General features: G+C 41.2%; 3 protein-coding genes across 3 annotated transcripts; all 3 read right to left on the reverse strand.

Moving 5' to 3' along the window:
• Positions 1-90: 90 nt before the first annotated feature.
• On the reverse strand, positions 91-9,413 carry pptc7a (protein phosphatase targeting COQ7 a). Its single transcript, XM_085424842.1, has 6 exons — positions 8,823-9,413; positions 7,419-7,598; positions 4,236-4,434; positions 2,542-2,665; positions 2,333-2,462; positions 91-2,220 (listed from the first exon to the last, which is right to left on the reverse strand). Exons 1-6 carry the CDS (start codon positions 9,022-9,024, stop codon positions 2,162-2,164), a joined length of 894 nt encoding a protein of 297 aa, XP_085280968.1. The 5' UTR covers positions 9,025-9,413; the 3' UTR covers positions 91-2,161.
• A 603-nt stretch (positions 9,414-10,016) lies between these two features.
• On the reverse strand, positions 10,017-14,441 carry LOC146657035 (serine/threonine-protein phosphatase PP1-gamma catalytic subunit A). The gene is made up of 7 exons (XM_085424840.1): positions 14,025-14,441; positions 13,490-13,621; positions 13,127-13,357; positions 12,848-12,952; positions 12,384-12,607; positions 10,695-10,829; positions 10,017-10,581 (listed from the first exon to the last, which is right to left on the reverse strand). Exons 1-7 carry the CDS (start codon positions 14,077-14,079, stop codon positions 10,492-10,494), a joined length of 972 nt encoding a protein of 323 aa, XP_085280966.1. The 5' UTR covers positions 14,080-14,441; the 3' UTR covers positions 10,017-10,491.
• Positions 14,442-15,689: 1,248 nt separating this feature from the next.
• Positions 15,690-19,910, reverse strand: myl2b (myosin, light chain 2b, regulatory, cardiac, slow). The gene is made up of 7 exons (XM_085426900.1): positions 19,733-19,910; positions 18,283-18,372; positions 18,120-18,195; positions 16,439-16,543; positions 16,279-16,357; positions 16,153-16,201; positions 15,690-16,051 (listed from the first exon to the last, which is right to left on the reverse strand). The coding sequence occupies exons 1-7, from the start codon at positions 19,733-19,735 to the stop codon at positions 15,947-15,949; spliced, it is 507 nt and encodes a 168-aa protein (XP_085283026.1). The 5' UTR covers positions 19,736-19,910; the 3' UTR covers positions 15,690-15,946.
• Positions 19,911-22,000: the final 2,090 nt, after the last annotated feature.

The following is a 22,000-nucleotide window of genomic DNA, read 5'->3' on the forward strand; positions in this document are numbered from 1 at the left end:
CTGTAGAGCAGTGAGCCAAATGTCCATGTTCATGTGAACAAAACGCAGCTGCAGTGTTCAATACACATCAGAGCCATGAAATACAGCAGGTTAATAAATATTATAGTCTTTATTTAAACATTGTACACATGTGAAAATGTTTTTGTTTCTCCCACATAGACATGTTCTGGTTTAAACAGAAAGATGAGGCGGATGAGAAGGAGTCATCCAGGGAGGTGTGAAACAGGAAGCAGGGACCATGGAGCTTACAGTGGTAGTGCCAAATGACTGGGAGAAGTGCTTTATCATTTTTGTTAAGGCTGCTTGGATTGTCCTCAGTGCTGTAACACTTACCGGTAGAAAAAAAATCAATCACATTTTGCCAACTAACACTGTTCACCGCCCTGAATCTGTTCTCATTTCAACATGACACCTGACAGGGTGTCACATTAAGGAAACGATCCTTTCGATTAGTGCAGATTGTAAACAGTGATCTAAAGATCCATGGGAAGGATTTTCTAAGTGTGGGATGGCTTTAGTACTATTCCTGATTGAGTGCAGAGAGGAAGCAGATTTCAGGAGAAAGGGGGAGGGGGGATAAAAAACAACAACAACAAAACACTGGGGTTAAAATGATGGTGTAAAGACAGCAGAGCATGATGGGAAAGCTCGTTTTTCCAACTCTTATGGCTACTTAACAGTTTAATGCTTTGTGCTCAGTGCTGGCACATTTTTAGGGGGAAGGTTGAAGACTTATTTGCCAGTATCAATGACACATGATACAAGGCACATTGTAATATTACACAAAAATGTGGATTTTACCGTGAAACCTTCCTGTAGTGACGCAAAGAAACATACTGACCATTTTTCACATGAAACCTGCAGTGACATGACTTAAGAATGCGCCACTGAAGCTCTACAAGCAGGGGGAGAGGAGGGAGGGAGAGAGACAGGAAAAGCAAATGGTGACTGTGAACAAGAGTTTCTGTAAGCTACTTGACGCGGCGAACAATCCCCACGGAATAAAGAGGTTACAAAAATACATTTGGTCACCTGACCAATTTCCGCTGCGTTGAACTTTTTCAGATATGCTCCTTAAGCTTTGTGCGTTTAAGGCTGCGAGACCAATTCAGACCAGCGGATATGGAGAAGTCTCTAGCCTACACATCCATTTCATTGACACCGATTGCACATTACTCAATAGACACACACTGAGGAGCTCATGTGCATTCATCACCCATTCATACACACATCACACATAATCACAATCAAGACTTCAGCAGCAGCTGTGAGATTAAAGGGAGGACATCAGTTTGACACTATCATTTATACTATACATATATTTATCTTGAGAGGCTTTTGAGCTACAAAATACTCTTAAGTTACAAAATATGTGCAATACTTGAACTGGTATGGAAAAGGCAGCTGCCACTCTTTATGAAATCTTGTTGGATTATCCTGCCACAAGAAACAAACCATCTGTGTAAACCCATGTCACATCACACTTGTTTTGTTTCTGTTTTTGCAAACATTTAATGTAACATCCCAGAACAGCATACCATTCATATCAAACATATGCTCCCTGCCCTTTCGTACAAGTTTCCAGTCCCTTTCATAAAGGCTTCCTAAGTACCACTGTATTATTAAGTGCTTGCACAAGACGGACCCATTTATTGAGCCTTAATGCTGCCATTTCTCATGCGCTTCCCTTCTTGAGGACTGTTTAGTTCTGTTCAGCAGGCCAGTACGTGGCCACATTCACATGCTAACACACACTCTTGGGCTATGTCAGCATCCGTCTTCTCTGAATTGCAGCTTCTTTCCTGCGGCAACTATCAGAAGAGGCTGACTTATCCTCATCAGCATGCCCAATGATCCCAGCCAATGGGATTATCTGGTGAGCATTGGAACACTGCAGCCCGGCCAACAGGGTGTCTGGCCTTTAGTTGGATTTATCTGGCCACTGTCTGATGTAGAAAACGACAGAGAAAAGGGCATGTTGAAGGATTTCTTTTGTTTGTTTTTAAATGTGTGGGGTTGGCCAAGTGGGGGAGACGGTGGGTGGATGAGGCAGAGTAGATCCTTTAGGTGTGGGGGAAGCAGACATTAGCTGTACATCCTGGCCAGCAGGAATCAAAGCAGTCCATCACCTGCAGTGGCAGATGGATACTCCGTGCAGACTCTAGTCAGTGTACTCAGCCACTATGGAGAGCAGTACTGTGATGTCATCTGGTTTTCCTCCTGCATGGACAGGAAACAGCAGCCAGTTAGGTTTGTTGCTTGAAAAACATGTTTGTAACCGTTCAAATTACAAAAAAAATACTCATCTTTTTTGTAATACTTGGACACTTACCTCTTACATTCAGTCCATTGTCACAGGCAAACTGTGCGAAAGGTGACATGTAGTTGGGGTCATAGGCCAACACATGGGCCTGCTCTGCGATGCTGCGGGCCGTCTGCTGAATGCTCTCATAGTTTGTGTTCTGACGAACCAAACAAAGCAGGCATTAGGCGTTTATCGTGCCCTTTTCTGATTCTACGGCAGACATGTTTGTCACTCACTTTGAGTTTCTTCAGCTCTTGCAGTATCATGTAGTCTGGCATGTTGTCAAAGAGCCCATCAGTGGCAGTGAGGATGATGTCGCCCAGTTGTACGTCAAAGGAGGTGCTGTCTGCAGCGTCAGGGCTGAGGGACAGACACAGGTGAGTTTCAGGTAAGAGACAGGTGCAGTAATTTTTGTCATTAAACATACCGACTGAGCTTAGCAACAGAAACTTGGTTGCTAATGGATAATGAAAAGTTCAGGTAATCATCACATGAGGTTTTTTTTGTTTTGTTTGTTTTCTTGGAAAGGACAGTTGGGTCCAAGAAAAGGTGCTGCCATTATGAAGGTGCTTCAAATACACAGAGGCAGGAACCAAGTTAGTTTGCCAGTGTCGGGTTCAGTTCCTGGAAGATGTCCTTACCCCCTAAATCCAGTCAAGAATGTGATTCATTACAAACTGTCTGGACTGCATCACGACACAGTGAGCCAAAGCTCCCAGGAACAGCCTGTCCTGTGCTCTAATTTTTTAATGTATTTTTTTATGAAGCCAAAACTACAGTCACATGGGGGGAAAAAAGCTGCTGTAGCGGCTGTTCTCGCAGCTAGTTAGCACTATGATGGCACAGCCACACTTACCAGAGCTGTTCCTCATTCTTTGTTATCTGTGCACACTGGGTGATTCATCATTAACATATTCATAAGCCAAAGACATTTGTGACACTTGATAATTACACAGCCAGTATAGTTATGAAGATAATCATTGGGCAAGAAGGCAAAAATCTGTGGGCTTATAGCTATGAAGCAATGCATCGAGAACATGATGTTTCCCTTGTATATTATTACTAATACAAAGACAGGCAATGAAAATGAATGTACAAACGGACTTGTGGCAAATAAAGAGCTGTGTGGCATTATCATAGAGAGTGCAAAGTGCTTAGCTGTATGTTTAAACATCTTTATCCAAACTTTTTAGTGCACTCTCAGGAATGCTGTAACTAGTTGTTAGCTTTGACCCTTGCACTCTTTTCTGTTAGTTGCTACATTAGTGACTGAAAGCTTAATCTGCTGATGCACTAGGACTAAATCCTTCAACCAAATGAAATGCTCGAATGTAAAAGGATTTCTCAAATCTATGGGCTGTCTGAAACAGAAGCAAGGTCAGCATTTAAGAAAAGTAAATACATATCTATAGTAACAAGTAAGTGCACTTGCAATCTTTTGTTTTTATTTATTTTTTTAAGAGTAAATTGCTTAATTTAAGAGGAGTCTGCTGGTGCAGGATTGGCTGTGGACTTGTGGATTTGCCCCATCAGCCCACACAGACTTTGACCTGAGGTAAGAGGGAAAGCTTGGCACACATCCAGGGCCTGTCCTGCATTCTAACATCTACTGTGCTGCTGCTTGGCACGCCACAGCAACGAGACACAGCAGCACGTGGCCTCAGACACAGTGGTACACTGCAGCTCGCTGCAGCGCAGTTGCTATAGACGCTCAGCCTTGCAGCAGGCCAGGTGCGCAGGCGCTACTGAATGTTGTTTCAGCAAGCAGTCTGCCTTGTTATAAGTACAGTATCATGTATCACATCTGCTGTAAAGAACACGTGAATGAGCAATGAAGTGTGCTGATGACACCCGTCCGTGTCACCGGCAGACTCGCTCAAATGAGTGTGGGAGAGCAGATGCACCAGGTGTTGCTCGTTAAGTGTTTCACCTGTCACTGAGGACGGCCCCCTCAGCCCCTGGGGGAGCAATGGACAGCTGGAAGGGGGTGTTGAAGTAGTGCTGCTGCTCATCTGAGCGGTGAACCACCTCCCCTCCCCGGACCACCAGGAAGCCAGAGTCTCCCAGGTTGGCCGTGTGCAGCCGATGACTCTGCCGGTCCAAAATCACAATGCAGGCCGTGCTGCTTCCTAAAAATAAAAATAAAACAAAAAACCCACACGTCACTTTTTATTTTCAATGCAAAAAAAAGAAAATGTTTAAGATTAAATAAACAAATAAAAATGGGTAAATGCAACACTATAGCACATTAACCATCTCTGCACCCAAATACGTGTTCAGCTCCCAAAAGAAGAAAGATGCACAGATGCAACATTTAAAGCTGGAAACAGCCAAAAATCTTTCAGCTTCCAACAACAGCGGAGCTGTCCTCACTGGTGCTGCAGACAAGACAGGACAACTAACTTATGAGTCTGTACTCAGAAGTTAGCAGGAAGCCAGTTAGTCGTCATGTAAAGATGCCTGACTTATTTTTATAAAAACACAAATGTATAGCACGACTTTACTCGTAAACACAGAACCACAATACCAGCAAGATGTATGGAGGTAGAAGGAAGACTAAATAGATTTTAGGACTAGGAAAACAATGATCACAGCACTCAGCATTCTGAAAATACACATCAACATCAGCCGCTGCAGAGGCTATATGTGGAAACGGGGTCAACAGATCTTCGCTTCATCAAGCGGCTAACTGATAAAAAAAACATTCTCAAGGCACATTTTAAAAAACAGGAGACAACACACCCGGTTAAGCTGAAAACAGTGTGAAAGGTCACACAGATTTAGATCAAGCGGCACAGTGCTTCGGTGTCTGCATGTCTGTTAGTTTACCAGACGTAAGGTTTGTTCGTGTGTCCATCTGATTTCTGATTAGAATAAACTGACCGAACATTTGCATTTGCATCGTTTTGCCCTTTTCAGAGGAGGCCGAGTTGTAGGACAAGTACTGTGGTTGCTAATAACAATAACAATTAACAACGCCTGAGTTCTTTTCCAGTATGGCGTGAAAGTGTGACAATAAGCCAGCATGCACAGCACTGGCCCACTGGAACTGAAAAAGGTTTGCGCTGGAAACCATTTATTGATTATTTTTAATACCTGTGCTTCTACTATTGTCACATGTAAATAAATCATCTATAACAGCAGGAAGGACAGTCATTAGGGAGTACAGACTTTAATACATACATTTCTTTAAAAAACAAAAAAGCAACACTTTCTCTTACTTTCCTTTTAGTTTTACACAACTTCCAAGTGAAACTGGGAGAAAGACAAATGAGGTCAACTTAAAAGCACAAACTTAACAATGAGAAAAGATTTTTTTTAAATTTGTCCTTCTGTGATGAAAGGAGGAAACACGAGCTAGTGGAAGAGGCGGACAGCGTGTGATCACACCCTGCTGGTGAGTCATCTGGCCCACCAAAATATGCTCTTTGGGGGGATCAACCTTCAAAACCCCCTCACGCACTCTGACTCACTCCCTTTCGTGTCTCCAGCAGTACAAATTACTCACGCTACCGGCCTCAAGAACATTCCTTCTGCCATAAAAAAGCAACACAATACAGCGTTGTTTCCCCTGGTGCACATGTGATAACGGAATGGAAAAGTACTGACACGCGCCGAGACAGATCTGTTCCAAACACATTTGTTCACTGATGTTACGTGTTTGTACACGTTCTGTCGTCGGGAAGCGGCGCAGAGCAGGAAAGGGACCGGTGGAAGTGAAGTGCATGGAGCAGGTTGGGCCTAGTGACGTCCCTTGGACTTTCGAATGTGAGCTGGCTGTTCTATTACTCATGATGCAAAAATCTCTAGCCAGCTACCATTAAACAAAACAGATGTAAACACAGCCCAGCCCAAGAAAGCTGAACTCCATGGAAAGCCTCCTGTTTATTGCCTCTACACAGCAATGCTTTAAATCTACTGCCCTACACAGTGCAAGTATGTACCAGAGATGGAGCATAAAGATTTGTCCACAGCAGCTGTCTGCAAAGACTTGTTGTTGTTTCTTGACAATTTTCAGTAAACCCACAACGCTGTGTTCAAAATTTGTACAAATTTTAATGATTGAAAACAAAAAAAGCTTTGGTGGCCTTTATCGTCAAATGGGCACCTTAAGTTGTAGACGCGACTCAGATTTGAAGTCAGCAGATGTTCAGTGTTTTGACCTCTTCGACTACCAGCTCTCAAGGTAAATATCTCTCGTCTATGTGGCACCCTCACTTTGGTTGACCCATTTCCAGAAATGGCCTCAAGATATGAAATGATCTGATGAAGTTAATGAATTATGGACTATTTCCTATTAAGCCATGGCCTTTGAGGCTTTTAATAATGGCCACCATTATTTCAGAGCAATCTTTTCCTCTAACAGCAGAATTAGGTTTGGACCTCAATCCCAGACTGTTATAAACCAAATCGGATTTTTATAGTCAATTTTCAAAAAGTACATGTCACTTGATTCAATTTCACACTTTTAAAATTTGCTTTAGAAAAATAAAAATAAAATCCTGCCAACCAGGCCTTTAAGATCCAAGAGATATTTTTTTGTAAAGCACAAGAATTTGTGGATGTTTTTCATCACCCAGAGAACATTTTGTACCAGTTTGTATTATGTCACTTGTTGTCTGTTTCTTCTGTGAAGTAATGACGTCTATTGCAAACCAAATCAATATGTACAATTGCACCACCCTAATACTTAAGATGCGAGTCTTTCAAAGACTCGATGTGGGAGCAGTGGTCTTTTTCACCATTTTGAACTGTTAATCATAGATCACCAGTTGGGCCTGCTGAAGGTTATTTTTAGAGAGCGTCTGCACATTGTTTCTAGCTGCAGTTCAGTGTCAGATTTCAAGGCAATCAGACTTACAGTGCAGGAGATGTGGCTTTTCTTATATTGAATTTGTTGTGCTGTAATCACCTTGATACCATCTAGCCGCCTGGGATCACATTACTTGGAAAGCATTTGCCCATCATTTCCATCGACTGTGCCAAATTTTATGGTTGTAGCCCATTTAAGCTCATGATTTGACAGATAATAAAAATATATATAAATAAACTGTTACAAGCTGAATATGGTTCTACGCTTTTGGGAAAAACTGTTTACAGTGGCTGCACTCACCCAGTAGTGGCACTTTGTTCTGCAGTAGCTCATAGTAGCTGGTTGTGAGGACTCCCACCGGGTTGCTGGGTACAAAGCGTCCTTCCTTCACTAACCTCTCACATGTCTTCATCAGTGTACCCGAAAACTGTGACGGGTCCACGCCATAGTCTCTCCAACCACCTACACCATCCGCCACACCTAAAAGGAGTTGATTTCATTATGGGAAATAATGATTAATCCCTTATTACATTAAAAAAAAAAATCTTTCCTCATAACCATTAATTGTGTAATATGTACAATGTTTAAAAACAAAACTGAAAGAAATCTGCAAACTGGAACTCCATGTTTCAGTTAAGAACATTGAGGATTAAACTAGCACCAGATATGATTTTTAACATTCCACAAGTAAGCCTGGAGGACAATGCCTTGCAGCTGCATGACGAACAACAACAATCACTCCCAGCAAGATGGAAAAAGACGCAAAAATGACAAAATGTACAAAGCTTTCAAATGTCCCATTACTCAATTCAAGCATTTCTCATACTGATTGGTAGAGTCTCTGCTCATCTAACGACTTCAGAAAGTTGCTTCAAGTAGCTCCACATTACCGTCCCGCTTTATGTTTGTTGTAATTTAACCCACCTTAAAATCTGTCCCCTCAGTTAAATGCATTAAATCCATAAGGGAAACCTTCATTAACCTTTTTACAGAAACATGGCCTGCTTATTTGAGTTTCACTAAGAGCTTTTGTCCCCAAAGGAGCACTTAGCTAGGTGCAAGGTTTTCCTAGGAAGGAAACTCTAGTCTTGTTACTCCCAGGGCGCAGACATCTGCTCCACTGACCATACATGGAGGAGTCTCACCACCCTGTGCCACCGCTAAGAAACAGGCCTCCTCAAGTCAGACACACAGTCCAACTGATGTGCCGAAAAACAACAACTTTGCGAAAATATCACAGTAATCAATAGCAATCATTTAGAAATACCCAGACAGTCGTTAGATATGCATAAAAGCTGCTAAGGTCTTCAATAATAGGTTTACACGGGATCAAGGCTTCCGTGCTTAAGAGTCTTTTTCATCAGCAGGTTTTAAAGTATCGGTTTTGGCTGCTTAAGATATTCTTTATGTCATGAATGAATGCTGCACGCAATATGAACCCACTAAAAGTTCAAGCGTACAAAGAAGATGCAACAAGCACAAAAGTCTGAAAAATACACGCACAAATTTAACACTCAGAAGGCATTGACATTGAGCCTTCTGATCAGTTTCATTCTGAAACCCCCCCCAAAAAAAAACAACAACACGTGCAACCCACGGAGGGGCTGACCCCTGACCTGTCAGTCACGTCTTACTCAGTGTACACGGAGCAATGTCTTATTGTTTGGTTAAGGTTTCATCAGCAAACAGACATGGGATACTCACCCAAAACATCGGCAGATCTGTGTCGGGCAATGAAACACGCGTCGTCCCCATAGCACATCCCTTTCTTCAGGATCCCTCTGCGGAAATCCTTTCCAAAACCGCAGCTCGCTGTCACCAGACTGTAGTCACGGCTGTCTGTCTGAGAAAGTCCGCCGATGACAGCTCTGGCAACCAGTCTACCGTACGACAGCACGGACAACATCACCTACGACACCAGCTCCCACCAAAAAAACCGGCCAAGCTAGCAGTCCTGCTAGCTCAGCGTCGACGCGAGCACACTATTATATTGACTTGCTAGTTTGCTAACGAGGCTGGAGATGTGCGGCTGAGCTACCCAGACAGACAACAGCCGCCACGCACGCCCAGACAATGCCTCCCGCTGATATGACCACAGCCTCCGAGTGCTTTATTCTTCCGCTGTGATAACTAGGAGAAAGTTAAGGAAAAACGTCGCCCGTTCTCCTCCAGAAACCCTGTAAGCGTTGATTCTCGGCGGCCATGGCGCCACTTCTGCCTCGGAGACGCTACATAACACAAAATGTGGACCTACAGCCCTGCGGTCTCAACACACTCTGCTCCACGAACCCGGTCTTGTGACTGCTCTGACGTCAGACATCGTTACGCAACGTACACTTCCTGATATGGAAATGTTATATTCAGTCAGCTTTTACTGTATAAAAAGGCCATAAAACTCCAGTAGTAGGCAGGTTTTACGCGTAGATACACATTTTAAGGACAAAAATACATTTACATGGCCTTTTTCTGAACAATTATAACACATGGAAATAGCTAAGAATATATTACATTAAAATAAATAAATAAGAACGCAAATAAAGACATTAAGACTTTTTATTCATGAATTTGCTACCCTGTACATATACAAGACTGCTCACATCTGGGATTATTTACCATTTCCCTAGATGCAACGTAGTTTGCAGTATGTTCTATCTCCCCCTTGTGGGTATCCCTGGATGGAAACTACCCTTAATTATAAGATGTTCTTGAGCAAGATGGTTAAGTATTTTCGTTTACAACTGTTGTTTTTTAAAAAGCTGTAATTTCTTTGGAATAAATACACTCAGACAGAAAATTTCCCCCTAAAATACACTCAAATGTTTATTAGAAAGATTTAGACATTACAAGAGTGCATCTTTGTTTAATTTAGCACGACTTGTTTAAAAATGTGATGCAGTGTACAGTCAGCGTTCTAAGACACTGACGGTTAAATGAACACAATATAAAGTTTACAGAAGTAAACAGGTGTTTGTGACTTTCTCCATAGTTGTATAGCCATTAATAACATTAATTATTGACAGTGGGGGGGGGGGGAAAAAAAAACAATGATAAAGGAATATGACATGAACGAAACTGGAAAAAAATTGTGCACAGCTTCAAACAAGGCATTCCTGTGCATAAGTAGCCATATTGTTACATTTTTCCTGATTGAACAGTCATATGTGGCAAAGACTAGCTGCAAAATGGGAGTGCAAAACACCTGAGGTTTTCATGGTGACATATCAATTTACCCCTGTGGACAAAACAACAAAAATATTTTGCTTTCATCGAAAAGGAGTGAATATCTTTTCAGTATTGGCAGCATGAAGGATAATCAATCCCTCAAATGCAGAAGAACAGAGCAGAACAAAGAAGTCAGAGTCTGGCCACCCCTTCATTTCTTGGCTTGCTTGGTGACCATGCTGCGGGGGGGAGTCACAGGACGGCTGCCGTTGGGCTTCTTCTTCTCAGCTGGTTTCAAAATCTATACCAGGTTGAAAACATTTAATGAATAGCTGTACACCGTCTGTACAAATAGCTTAGATTAGATCACTGCCACGAAAACGCAATGCTTAAAATAAACAAAAGGTACTGTACCTGAAAAGAGCACATGAGAGTCTCATCCACGCTCATCATGGCACCAGCATTGTCAAACTCCCCACAATAGTTAGGCGCTGAAAACAAAGTGACGAGCTGCCTCTTTGCGAAAAATTCATAGCCATCCTCGACAACCTGCCAGTGAGAAAATACAAATTGGAATGACATGTTTACACATTTTCAAAATACATAAACTAGGAGTAGCCTCAACTAAATCATGCAAGTAGACATGAAGGTGGTCAGATCTAAAGCGCAGTCTAGCAGTCTAACCTAATGGGTTATGGTTCACAGGATCTTTAACTCAATATAAAAACTCAAAACATATTGTCAGGTTTGTAAGTGGAGTCTGAGTGGAGTTTAAAATCAAAACCAGCAGGGTGTAAGTGAAATGAAGACTTGAAGCTTTAACTCAAGCACTCCAACAAATAACAAAAAAGATTCCATTTATTGTTAAAGGCATCTATTATTAGGCCTTACTGGCCTACCACTCCAAAATAACCTTTATGTATCTAATTGGTTTGAGAGGAAACTAGATTTCTGCACCTCCTTAATAGTGGCACTTCTACAAATGCACATGCATGTTCCCTTAGATGGTTTTAAGCCCAGAAATTCTGCAGGAAAAGTTGTTATTCAACACTTTGGCAACACCTGCAGACACTGGAAGGCAACCCATCAAAGACAAACCGATCAAAAACTCTGGCAATAAAACATGTACCTGCAGAACCGGAGTTACCAGCAGTAACTACTTTATTCTGAGCTTGCCGTTACTCTCTTGACAATGTAGGCTGCTCACTTGTGGTAGATAACAATGCAATCAGTCGATGACTAGCCATACTGAATGTTGATAACAGCTTTTGGCCAAAGGCTAACGGTGCAGACTGATTCAATTTTATGTTTGTGGAGCAAATGAAGGGTGTGCTGCATCTGTCTGCGCTTGTCTGGTAGGAGAGGCTTATGACAAAGCACAGAGAGCTGCACAAAGTACCGCGAAACACCAGCCTATCAGTTTTGCAGCACACAGATAAATCTGATTAGACACTATACACTTCACAATTCATCTTGATACGTCTATCAGCAGCTACATCATCAAGTACATTAGTGGCAAAGGTTTACTGGTCACTATTAAAGTCTAGCCTGGCCTCTGGTCAGGAGTTTCAAGTAAAACTTGTGTATTTACGTTCACAATCACTTGTCTTAATTGCAGACTCAACATGCCTCAACAGTGTTTTTCCTTATTAGTTGTCATACTGACCAAACTCTATTTTTACATTAATAAGCTACACATTATATTCTACTACTACAAGCTACTGTCTATTCTGACAAACATCTTTTCCACAAAATTACACAAGACTGCATTGAAAGCTGAGCTCTCTTGTCTTTGCACTGGCATTAAGTGGCAGCATTAAAGTAATTTGTGACTATTCTAACATCAATTTCTCTCCATATTCTTTAAGTCTCTAGATATTTTTTTAAAAGTAAAGCTTTAGTTGAACACGTAACAACCTCTGGAAATGCGCAAATAATTTTACTTTGATGCAAACGCAAGCCAAACCGGTCAAAACCCACTGTCCACTACACACACCACGTGTGCTAGTATATCATGTCCTGTACCAAGTGTATCTTGCCTCTGGCCAGTACACGGCCACCTCCCACAGTGACGTTTCTATTTGTGATGACGGAGGTGATTACCTGATGGGCACGACAGATCAGGTCCAGGTCATGCTTGTGCAGGAACTTGGCTACCACCTCTGAGCCAAAGGTAAATGACACACCCCTGTCGTTCTCCCCCCAGCCCAACACATCCTTGTCTGGATCAGACCAAAGTAAATCGCACAGCAGACCCTGGTCAGGCACGTCAGTGGGACGCATGATGCGTCTGATCTGCTCCATGGACTGAAGGTCAGGGGACAGTCCTAAATGGAACAGTAAAGTAAAAGTACAAATAAACACACTGATACTGAGGTCAGCACCGATTGGAACTGGGTGAGCTCCATGTCAGGTAACAAACTGCAAAAACAGCGTTTCTCAAGGACAAATAATAAACGCTGATATCAAATGTACACTACTTCTAACATCATGCATACAACCAAAACACTTTAGAGTTGATAGTAGGGTTTTGTGCCAAAACATTCATTCTGCGCATTATAACCCACCGCCATGGCAGCAAAAGATCTTCTCATCAACAATGGCGGCAATTGGGAGGCAGTTAAAACAATCTGTGAAGGTCTTCCAGAGTTTGATGTTGTACCTTCTTTTACCTAACACAGTAAGACAAGAAATTATACTTCATTTTTTTTCCATTATCTCATACCAACAACTTCCTCCAAACAGTTTAACCAGCAAAAGATAACGCAACAGAGAGTCTGACAGGTACCCTTAATGGACACAAGAGGCCCCAGGTTGGACATTTCTAGTCATTCAACAATACTCACACTCATCATAAAAACCATATATTCTGTTGATTGAAGCACACTCATGGTTTCCCCTCAGCAGGAAGAAGTTTTCTGGGTATTTGATTTTGTAGGCCAGTAGAAGACAGATGGTCTCCAGTGACTGCTTCCCCCTGTCCACGTAGTCCCCCAGAAACAGGTAGTTGCTCTCAGGAGGGAAGCCCCCATACTCAAACAGCCTTAGCAGGTCATAGTATTGCCCATGGATGTCACCTGCAGGGCAAATACCAAGCTGAATTATACACATTGCTATTGAGTCATACACCACTTATCATACGTCAGTACATACTATCAGTCAATTGCTGAGTCAATCTTTCTGGTAAGTAAGTGCATAGCTTTTCTTACCACAAATCTTGAGGGGGGCCTCCAGCTCCAGGAGAATGGGTTGACTGAGGAAGATCTCCCTGGACTTGAGGCATAATCCACGAATCTCGTTCTCCTGCAGCTGAACATTCTTGCCAGGTTTTGCTCCTCTGACTGGAATAAGAAGACAAAAATCAGTAAGAATAACACCTAAACACTATTCCAACTAACCCGGGCATGGCATCTCTGCCCGGACGCCAATTGGGACAAACGGTGAGTGTAGAAGCCATATGCCGTGACGGAATTCGCGGTGTTTGTGTATGAGAACACAGTGTACGTGACATGTCGTTTCACACCCTTCAGACACACAAATATTCTGAGTCAAGAGACGTATTACATAAAGGTGGTAGCCAACATTAATTAAAATATTACGTTATCTTGCAAATATTTCTGATTATTGTTACTAGTTATTGCAGCAAGATGAACACGAGCTAAAGCTAGCTATCGACTATTAGCATTTACCATAACATTTAAATAATAAAACAAGTGTTTCGTGGAAATTTTTGTATTTACTTACCTTCTAAAAGCCGCTGGATGATACTATCTATGTTGAGCTTGTCAACATCAGCCATTGCAAGCGTCGGTGTTACGAAAAAATCGCTCCAGTCAAATCTAGGTCTTCGCGTTGACACACTTGTGAAAGCTAGCCCGCTAGCTATCCTAGCATTAGCTTGCTTATGTTAGCTTCGTCTATTTTCCGGCTGAGGGTAGAAGATGTTGCCGCGACCCTGATACCGTTTAGCCACTAGCCGACACTTTTGACAGCCTAATACGCTACTTAAAGATCGCGATTTTAAAAATGCCAACATCAATTGTTTCGTTTTGTTAAAAAAAAAAGGGACGGGGACTATAAAAATAAGCGTCAACCAACACAAACGGTTGCTAGCGACGGTGTCCCGTTTCTGTTTTTCCTTTGCCTCACCTTGTACTGCTAAGCCAGCGGCTTGTGCTGGTAGCTGCTACACTACTGCCCCCTACTGTGCTGGATGGGGACAGCTTCAGACCTTCTGAAGCCCTTTAATGTTTTTTCTTTGGATATTTGTTGATTTTTCACTCATTTTCAGTCCAGTCCTTGTACCTGACAATTTTCAGAGGGATATTTTTTTTAAATTTACGTGCTTTGTAAGCTACTTAACCCACAAAAGGGCCCTAACTCAATAAATGAATCAGTGTTGTTTCTACACATAACACGTTGAGCCACTTTGGTATAGCCACCTGACACAATACCTGAACGTCATGTCGTTTGGAGAACATGAAAATTATACCAAACACACTGCCAACACAGTACAAAGTATATCTGGATAGAAAAACACACACTATGGTTTGGCCTCCTCAGTCGCCAAGTCCTCAACATTATCGAAGCAGTGTGGGATCATCTCGACAGAAACCAGAATAACAGGCAGCCAACATCCAAAGAAGAGTTTTGATTGTCCTTCAAAAAGCCTGCAGAACTATTCCTGAAGACTGCTTAAAGAAATGCTAAGAAAACATCCCTAAAAAAGTTCAGCCTGTTGTGAAGAATAAAAGTATTGATATCAAATATTGACTTTGAAGTTCATTAGAAATTTCAAAACTTTTGGCTTATATAGTGTATTTCCATGTATGTTTGATCTCGTTTCAATAAATTACTCCACTTATTTTCCATTTCCCTAGTAAAGTATAATGAAATTAGTTTTTTTTCACCATACCGGATATTAATTATACGCAGTTCCTGTTCTGTGTTATCTGATTAGGAAATAATTCAGTATGATGAACACTTTTGCTTCAATTTGAATATCAGTTAACCAATAAAACCCTTAGAGATGCACCAATTTCTAGACAATCAAGAAATTGATTTACATGTAAAATAAAGAGATACATAAGTACAGTAAATGATACTGGGGTATACAGTAAGTGTAATTACAGATTAGCTTTACCATTAACAGAAGCTGAGCTATGGTGGAGTAGCCACATAGAGCCTTTAAAGGACACACTGTCTACCTAGCAATCCTTTCCCTTATATTCATACACTTAAAGTACTCTTTAAGGCAAAATTGAACAAATGGGACTTGGAGCTTCTGGGTTCCAGTGTTCTTCTACTGATCAACAGTGAGCACTGAAATAAAATCACTATATACAGATAATTAAATATCACTACTTATGGAAGATGAAATACACTGAGATTCGCTTCTTCAATGCATCTCTGTGAGGTTGAATCTTTCTTTATTGATTTGTCAAAAACATCCGAGGTCAAACTCTTAATTTCACCTTTGAAGAGATTACTCATATATATTCAAATAATATACATACATGTTATAATCATGAATGAATGAATGAACACATTGATCCATGTGCATATTCAAAAACTGAAGCTGAAGTTATTTACGTTTTGCTTTCTGTTTTTGCTGTCATATGTGATCATATCTCAGCACAAATACGACCCAGTGAGGGAGGATGTGATTATTCCTGGTCTTTCTCTTCACCGTGTGTGATGACATGGACGAGGTTATTGTAGTCCAGGTTCCCTGCTACATCTGGAGGGAATGCCTGAAACATCTGCTCCATCTTTGGGTACGAAGTAAAAAAGAAAGGTTACAGAGCGTATCTGCATTTATAAAAACTCAAGGCTCAACTATCTGTTACATCGTCAGAGGTGGAGCACTAACCTCTTCAGCAGAGAATCTGTCAGCCTGGGTCGTCAGCATCTCTGTCACACTGTGGAGACGAGCAGCAATGATGAGCAAACGAGACGCAAATGTCACGAGTCGCTTAAGAACCAGACTATTACTCACAACTCTTTCTTTAGTGTTCCTTTTCCCTCAGGGTCAAAGACTTTAAAAGCATTAAGGATAGTCTCCTCTGGGTCAGCACCTGTAGATGAAAAGTGGCAGTTCTGCATTGAAGAAAAATGATTTCATTTTTTGAACGTCATATAACGGCATCTTCGTTTACCTTTTAGTTTCTCTCCAAACATGGTGAGAAAGACAGTGAAATTAATGGGCCCTGGTGCCTCCTTCAGCATGTCATCAATCTCTTCTTGTTTGACATTTAAACGGCCTGAAAAACATGGAATATATGGTGAAACAGAGGTTGCAATTAATGCTCATTTTTTTAAACTGATATATTATTTATTGAAAATAGTCCAATAAAGAGATTAAAACAAATCCACAAAAGCTCAACGGAACTATTAGATGGGTTGACCATGCCATGCAGCCCAAAATGACCAAAGAAGGAATTGGAAGGGGATGCAGTTGCTGGAAATTTGGAATAACAACAGTTTTCCAGCTTTGTATTAAAAAAAAATCTATTGAGATTTTTTTCAAGGCACATTCAACACTTGGTCCTTTAAATATATTCTAAAACCACTGGAACATTTAAACAAATGTAGAACATGAAGTCAGCAAGCTTGATGGATAGTACTCAATATAATACACAACATTTTCCAAAAATATTAAACAAAATTGAATCCCAGGTCGATAAAGACTAGAACAGATTTGTTGCAGTAAGTCAAGGTTCTTCTTATACAAAATAAAACCTAAATGAACAATAATAAAGAAAAATGAGGTATGGCTTTTGATAAAACTCTTTTGAATGACTCTATTTAATCAAAGTATTGGAATAGAAATGGAAAATGGAATAAATCACACAACAAACGTCGAGAATAACTAGCTCAGGAAATAGCTATCATTATATCCAGAGGACATAATATTGTTTATTGCAAAATGACTCAGTTGCAGGTTTAATACATTTAGTAGAAACAGTTGGAGATATTTCCAGGTATGCAGTAAATATGTTGACAGTAAACCCTAGGAAGGAAAACATATGTATTAAAATAAAAAAAACTTGGAAAGGTTTTGAGACTCTTTGAAATATGTGGAAGACCGGGAGTTTGTTGTGAACCATGTGTTATTTGAAAAGATACAAATATTCTTTTTAATGTAAATTTGATCATGTTTGTTTGCTGTGCTTTTCTTGTTTAGTTTGTGTTGTAATATGTTTAATAGGTTTGCTTGTTTATGTATAATATTAATAAGTCTTAGGTTGGGGGAAAAAGTCAGCTAATGTGGGGCGATCGTGGCTCAAGAGTTAGGAGTTCGCCTTGTAATCGGAAGGTTGCCGGTTCGAGCCCCGGCTCGGACAGTCTCGGTCGTTGTGTCCTTGGGCAAGACACTTCACCCGTTGCCTACTGGTGGTGGTCAGAGGGCCCGGTGGCGCCAGTGTCCGGCAGCCTCGCCTCTGTCAGTGCGCCCCAGGGTGGCTGTGGCTACAATGTAGCTTGCCATCACCAGTGTGTGAATGTGTGTGTGAATGGGTGGATGACTGGATATGTAAAGCGCTTTGGGGTCCTTAGGGACTAGTAAAAGCGCTATATAAATACAGGCCATTTAATGATTAAACTCATGACTACTACAGCTCAATTTATCACTTATCTGTTTGTTCAGACGGTATTTTAAAAATGGCAATTAAACATCCCAGAACTCAAGGTGAGTTCTACTTGCTGAGACAATGAAATTCTTACATGTGAGAAGCTGGAACCCGAGAATGCCCAAGGTTTCTTTTGTTTTTTGCTGGACTTGTGTAATGTATTCATGTGAAACCATCACAACAGGAACGTGACACACAGTGAGTTTACCTAAAGCTGCAAAGGTGTCCCTGAGGTCGTTCTTGTCAATGAAGCCATCTCTGTTTTGGTCCATGATAGTGAACGCCTGCGGGAGTATACAGAGTGAGCAGACATCGCAGTGAGTAAACTGCTCAAATTCAATGTGAAAGAAAGCCTTTGGCAGAGTACCGACTTCTTTGAACTCCTGGATCTGGGCCTGTTCGAACATGGAGAACACATTGGAGCTGGCTCCCTCCGCTCTCTTCTTTGCTTTCTTGGGTGCCTGTGGGGGGTTTAACGATGACACTCTTAATTAGATCCAATAGCAATGACACACGATCATCACCTGGCTCTTCCGTACAGCCTTACTCATTATCGGTTTTACTGTCACACGTGGTAATGAGCCGACGATCAGCTCACTCTCACTAAGTGCGTGTGTCTTAGTGGGGGGGTATGCATCTATTGCACAAGAGGAAAGGTTTATACTGGGGGGCACACATTTCATTAGTGAGGATTACAAACACTGTCAGTTTGTTATGGAAATATTTATTCGAGCCTCCAGTTTTGGGAGCACACAGGGTAAGCCTAGGGAGGGTGTGGTCCACTGCCTGCACTCTCATAGTCCCAGGATCACATGAGGGATTATTCTATAGGGTGTATGTGATGACAGGAGAGTACACTGAGCCCTGTTTGATCAGAAATCCCTCAGAGGCAAGGATTATGTTGAGCTATTTACATGACTGCCAAGGAACTGTGAAAAACACTGTAAGGGGGATGCAGCGCAGTGACATCATGTTGCTCGGATTCAGGGTCCTCTCGACAGCTGCTGTCTAACCCTTGTTGTGGATTAGCTCTTGTATATCTCATGGAAGGGACCTCTGGCACTCAGATACATTTATTTAATTATTTATTTTGTTTTAAGAGGATTCATGTACTCGTGGGCAATGAGGCAGAGTTTGCTATTTCTTGCTGTTGCCCAATGCACATCACTGTTGGACCAGCGGAAACTTTATTGGGCCAAATATTACGCGAATAACCACTGACCTCTTCATAGCCTGCACCTGTTGCTCGTGTTTCTCTGCTGTCTGCTCCGCACTCCCTTTGTTTTGCTCTTTCCAACCCGGTTGGCTGCTCTTCTAAGTCTCTTTTCTGTTTTTTTGCTGCCTTTCTCTCACCTCTCTCCTCTTCATCCCTCCCATTTCCTCTCCTTAAATGTTGTGTGTGTTTTAAATGTCATTGCTCCATTTTATTGCAAACACGGAGGAAAAAGTTGCAAGTAAAAATTTTTTTTTTAAGGTCAAGACTTTCCTTACCGCCTCCTCCTTCTCCTCTCCGAGACAGTTAATTTGTTGTCATTTTGATGAAAATGTCTTCAAGTCGAGTATACAAATATCTCATCAATAGGACAACGGGAGCATTGTCCGATTGATTATTTAAAGGAAAAAAAGGCCTCACAACATATTGACATGGAGTACATTGGTGCGTTATCTGTTGTTTGAAAAGAGCAGACTTTGACGGACTGTTATACAGATATCGACAGTAAACACATTAATCACACAGCAGAAACAGACTGTCTCCTCACAGTCTGGTGCTTATTTTAAACAATGTTAAAGACAATAACAATGAGATCTGTATCCACTCACCATGTTTCAGTGTTAGCTGGATTTGGACCAAGCAGTATCCTTGCTGCTTTATGATGGAGCAGCCCCCAAAACAAGGGGCTGATATACTCACCCCTCTCCCATCTATAATGGCGCACACTTATGGGCTATAAATACTCCATGCCTTGTTTAGGCAGAGACACAGGTAAAGAGGTCTATTCTCTCACTGCCACCATTGTCTGAGTTCATGAGATTTAGGGATAATAGCCAAACACACATACCCCATTACTGAGCCCCCAGAATAACAACAGGACATAGCTCTGGCTCGGGAAGGACAGTTGTGTTTGTGACTGACAGTTGCACTTGATGGGATCCATCATCCAGCTGTCCTGTTACTGCTCCACAGAGACTGAGGGACAACCTCTGACTGGAGCCATTTCTTGGTAGCACAATAAACAGAACTGTTAGCTGAAGCTTTCTGAGCCCCAATAAGAGTTGATCATAAACAGTATGTCATGCTGTGGAAAATAGGCAACCTTGTTCATATCATGTGTTTTTTCAAAGCAGTGTTCAGTTTCTGTCCTGCGGCAGTGCTGGACATCCAGCAGTGAGACTGAGCTTCATTAGATAATTAACAAGGTAGTTGACACACTTAACACACCATACTGCAAAACACAGCGGTGTAAAGGTGAAGTTTCAGCGCTAACTGACAGCAGCTTAAGCGGATTTTATGTTGGCAGTTTGCTTCTGAGATACACCGGTGCTCTGGATCACGTCAGACTCGGGCCTTTGAGTATGTCTGCAAACTCCTCAAGTTCATACTGAGCTTGGAAAACTGCTTCCTGGTGCTCTGGTCCCACAACTTAGAACTCACCACAACACCACCTCTTTGGTATTTCTGAATTCATAATGAAAAATCATTTAGCTTCCATCTTTACCCATTTGATTTGATTTGACTCTGACGCTGAGCTCTTCCATCCCTAATCAATCACATTTGTATATTCTGCTCTTTTTTTAATCCCCTTTTATTGTTCATTACGTATCTTTTATTTTTCATATTTGATGAAAACTATCTATTATTTATATTACTAGCTTTGCTGTGAAAATAGAGACAAATGTGTCACCTTTTACTAATTTACAAAGACTCCTCTTTTATTTCTTTGACCAGTCATTTACCCAGTTTGTCCAGTAGATAGTGCTAGCAACCCACAACATTCAGCATCCAGGCTGAACTAGTATAGAAGGCATTTTGGACCAGTTTCTGGAGCATTTAAGAGCTTTCTTAGGGTGTCTCCATACATTTTATAGTAAAATTGTCCCCAGATAAAATCTACAATAACCAATCATGGATGGAAGTGACAGCATCTGACTGCTCACTGTGTGTTTATTTATGGCACACTTGTTTGTATCCAGCTAAACAGCTGGACAGTGTTTTTCCTGGTTTTCCTGACTTTTGTTAAAATGTCTAATGTCACAAACAGGAATTATTATTTATTTATTAATAAGTTATTGTAATTGTGGCTCAAATGGCACAGTGCTGTCCTCTTCCTGCTTTTTGCACCATTCTGAACCTGTAATAAATTCAGAGCAGACACCCACGACGTCTGTGAGGGTTTAGCGATTTTGGCCTTAGGCGAGTGATGGGACTGGGACATTGCATCATTTTCAGCAACACTGAATCTGTTTACTTTTGTTGTCTCACGCAATTTCAAAACCTTTAGTGTTCTGGTGTTTCAAAAGTTTTATCTGCAATCAAAGTGCCTCAAATAGGGTATTTAATTATGTTGATATAATTTCTATTCATGGACATTTTAGGATAATATCACATTTTCCAATGAATAAATCATCAAACCTTTGTGTGGTTGCTAATCACCCAACTGAGGTAAATTGCACATTTAATATAGTGCAGATGCATTGTGTGAACTCATATACTTCGTATGATAATCTCAAATAACAACATTAAAAAAAGAACTCCCAGGTATTAACAATGTTGTTCGCTTTCATGAGAATGCCAGCGGAAGGTTGCAACTAAAATGTAGCTGTAAAGTTATGATTTAGTCCAAGTGTTAGCTCTTATACCAAGTTAGCACAGTTAATAAGTCAGTTATGAATAATGGGCTGTATTTAACACTTGTTTATTTTACTGCATGCAACTACATTTCTTTCTTTCTTTTCTTTCTGCTCTCCTTTCTCTTCTCTTCCCTCATCCCAAAACTGCTTTTGGAGATGTCTGCCCCTCCCTGAGCCTCTTCCTGTTAAAAGGGAGTTTTTCCTTTTCACTGTCGCCAAGTGTTAGCTCACAGTCTAATT

Source organism: Rhamphochromis longiceps, linkage group LG12 (genome assembly GCF_057381845.1).
Source record: "Rhamphochromis longiceps isolate RC_006_pf linkage group LG12, R_longiceps_female_GT1.1, whole genome shotgun sequence".
Taxonomy (NCBI): domain Eukaryota; kingdom Metazoa; phylum Chordata; class Actinopteri; order Cichliformes; family Cichlidae; genus Rhamphochromis; species Rhamphochromis longiceps.

Excerpts from the sequence above, each read along its gene's own strand:
- pptc7a (XM_085424842.1), bottom strand. The coding sequence starts at position 9,024 with ATGTTGTCCGTGCTGTCGTACGGTAGACTGGTTGCCAGAGCTGTCATC. Across the intron at positions 2,463-2,541 it reads AAGAGCTGAAGAAACTCAAA|AACACAAACTATGAGAGCAT; the intron begins GTGAGTGACAAA and ends TTGGTTCGTCAG. Across the intron at positions 2,221-2,332 it reads CAATGGACTGAATGTAAGAG|GAGGAAAACCAGATGACATC; the intron begins GTAAGTGTCCAA and ends CTGTCCATGCAG.
- LOC146657035 (XM_085424840.1), bottom strand. The coding sequence starts at position 14,079 with ATGGCTGATGTTGACAAGCTCAACATAGATAGTATCATCCAGCGGCTT. Across the intron at positions 13,622-14,024 it reads CATCCAGCGGCTTTTAGAAG|TCAGAGGAGCAAAACCTGGC; the intron begins GTAAGTAAATAC and ends TTCTTATTCCAG. Across the intron at positions 12,953-13,126 it reads ATATGGTTTTTATGATGAGT|GTAAAAGAAGGTACAACATC; the intron begins GTGAGTATTGTT and ends TTACTGTGTTAG.
- myl2b (XM_085426900.1), bottom strand. Across the intron at positions 18,196-18,282 it reads AGATCCAGGAGTTCAAAGAA|GCGTTCACTATCATGGACCA; the intron begins GTCGGTACTCTG and ends ATACTCCCGCAG. Across the intron at positions 16,202-16,278 it reads GGAACACTAAAGAAAGAGTT|TGTGACAGAGATGCTGACGA; the intron begins GTGAGTAATAGT and ends TCGTCTCCACAG.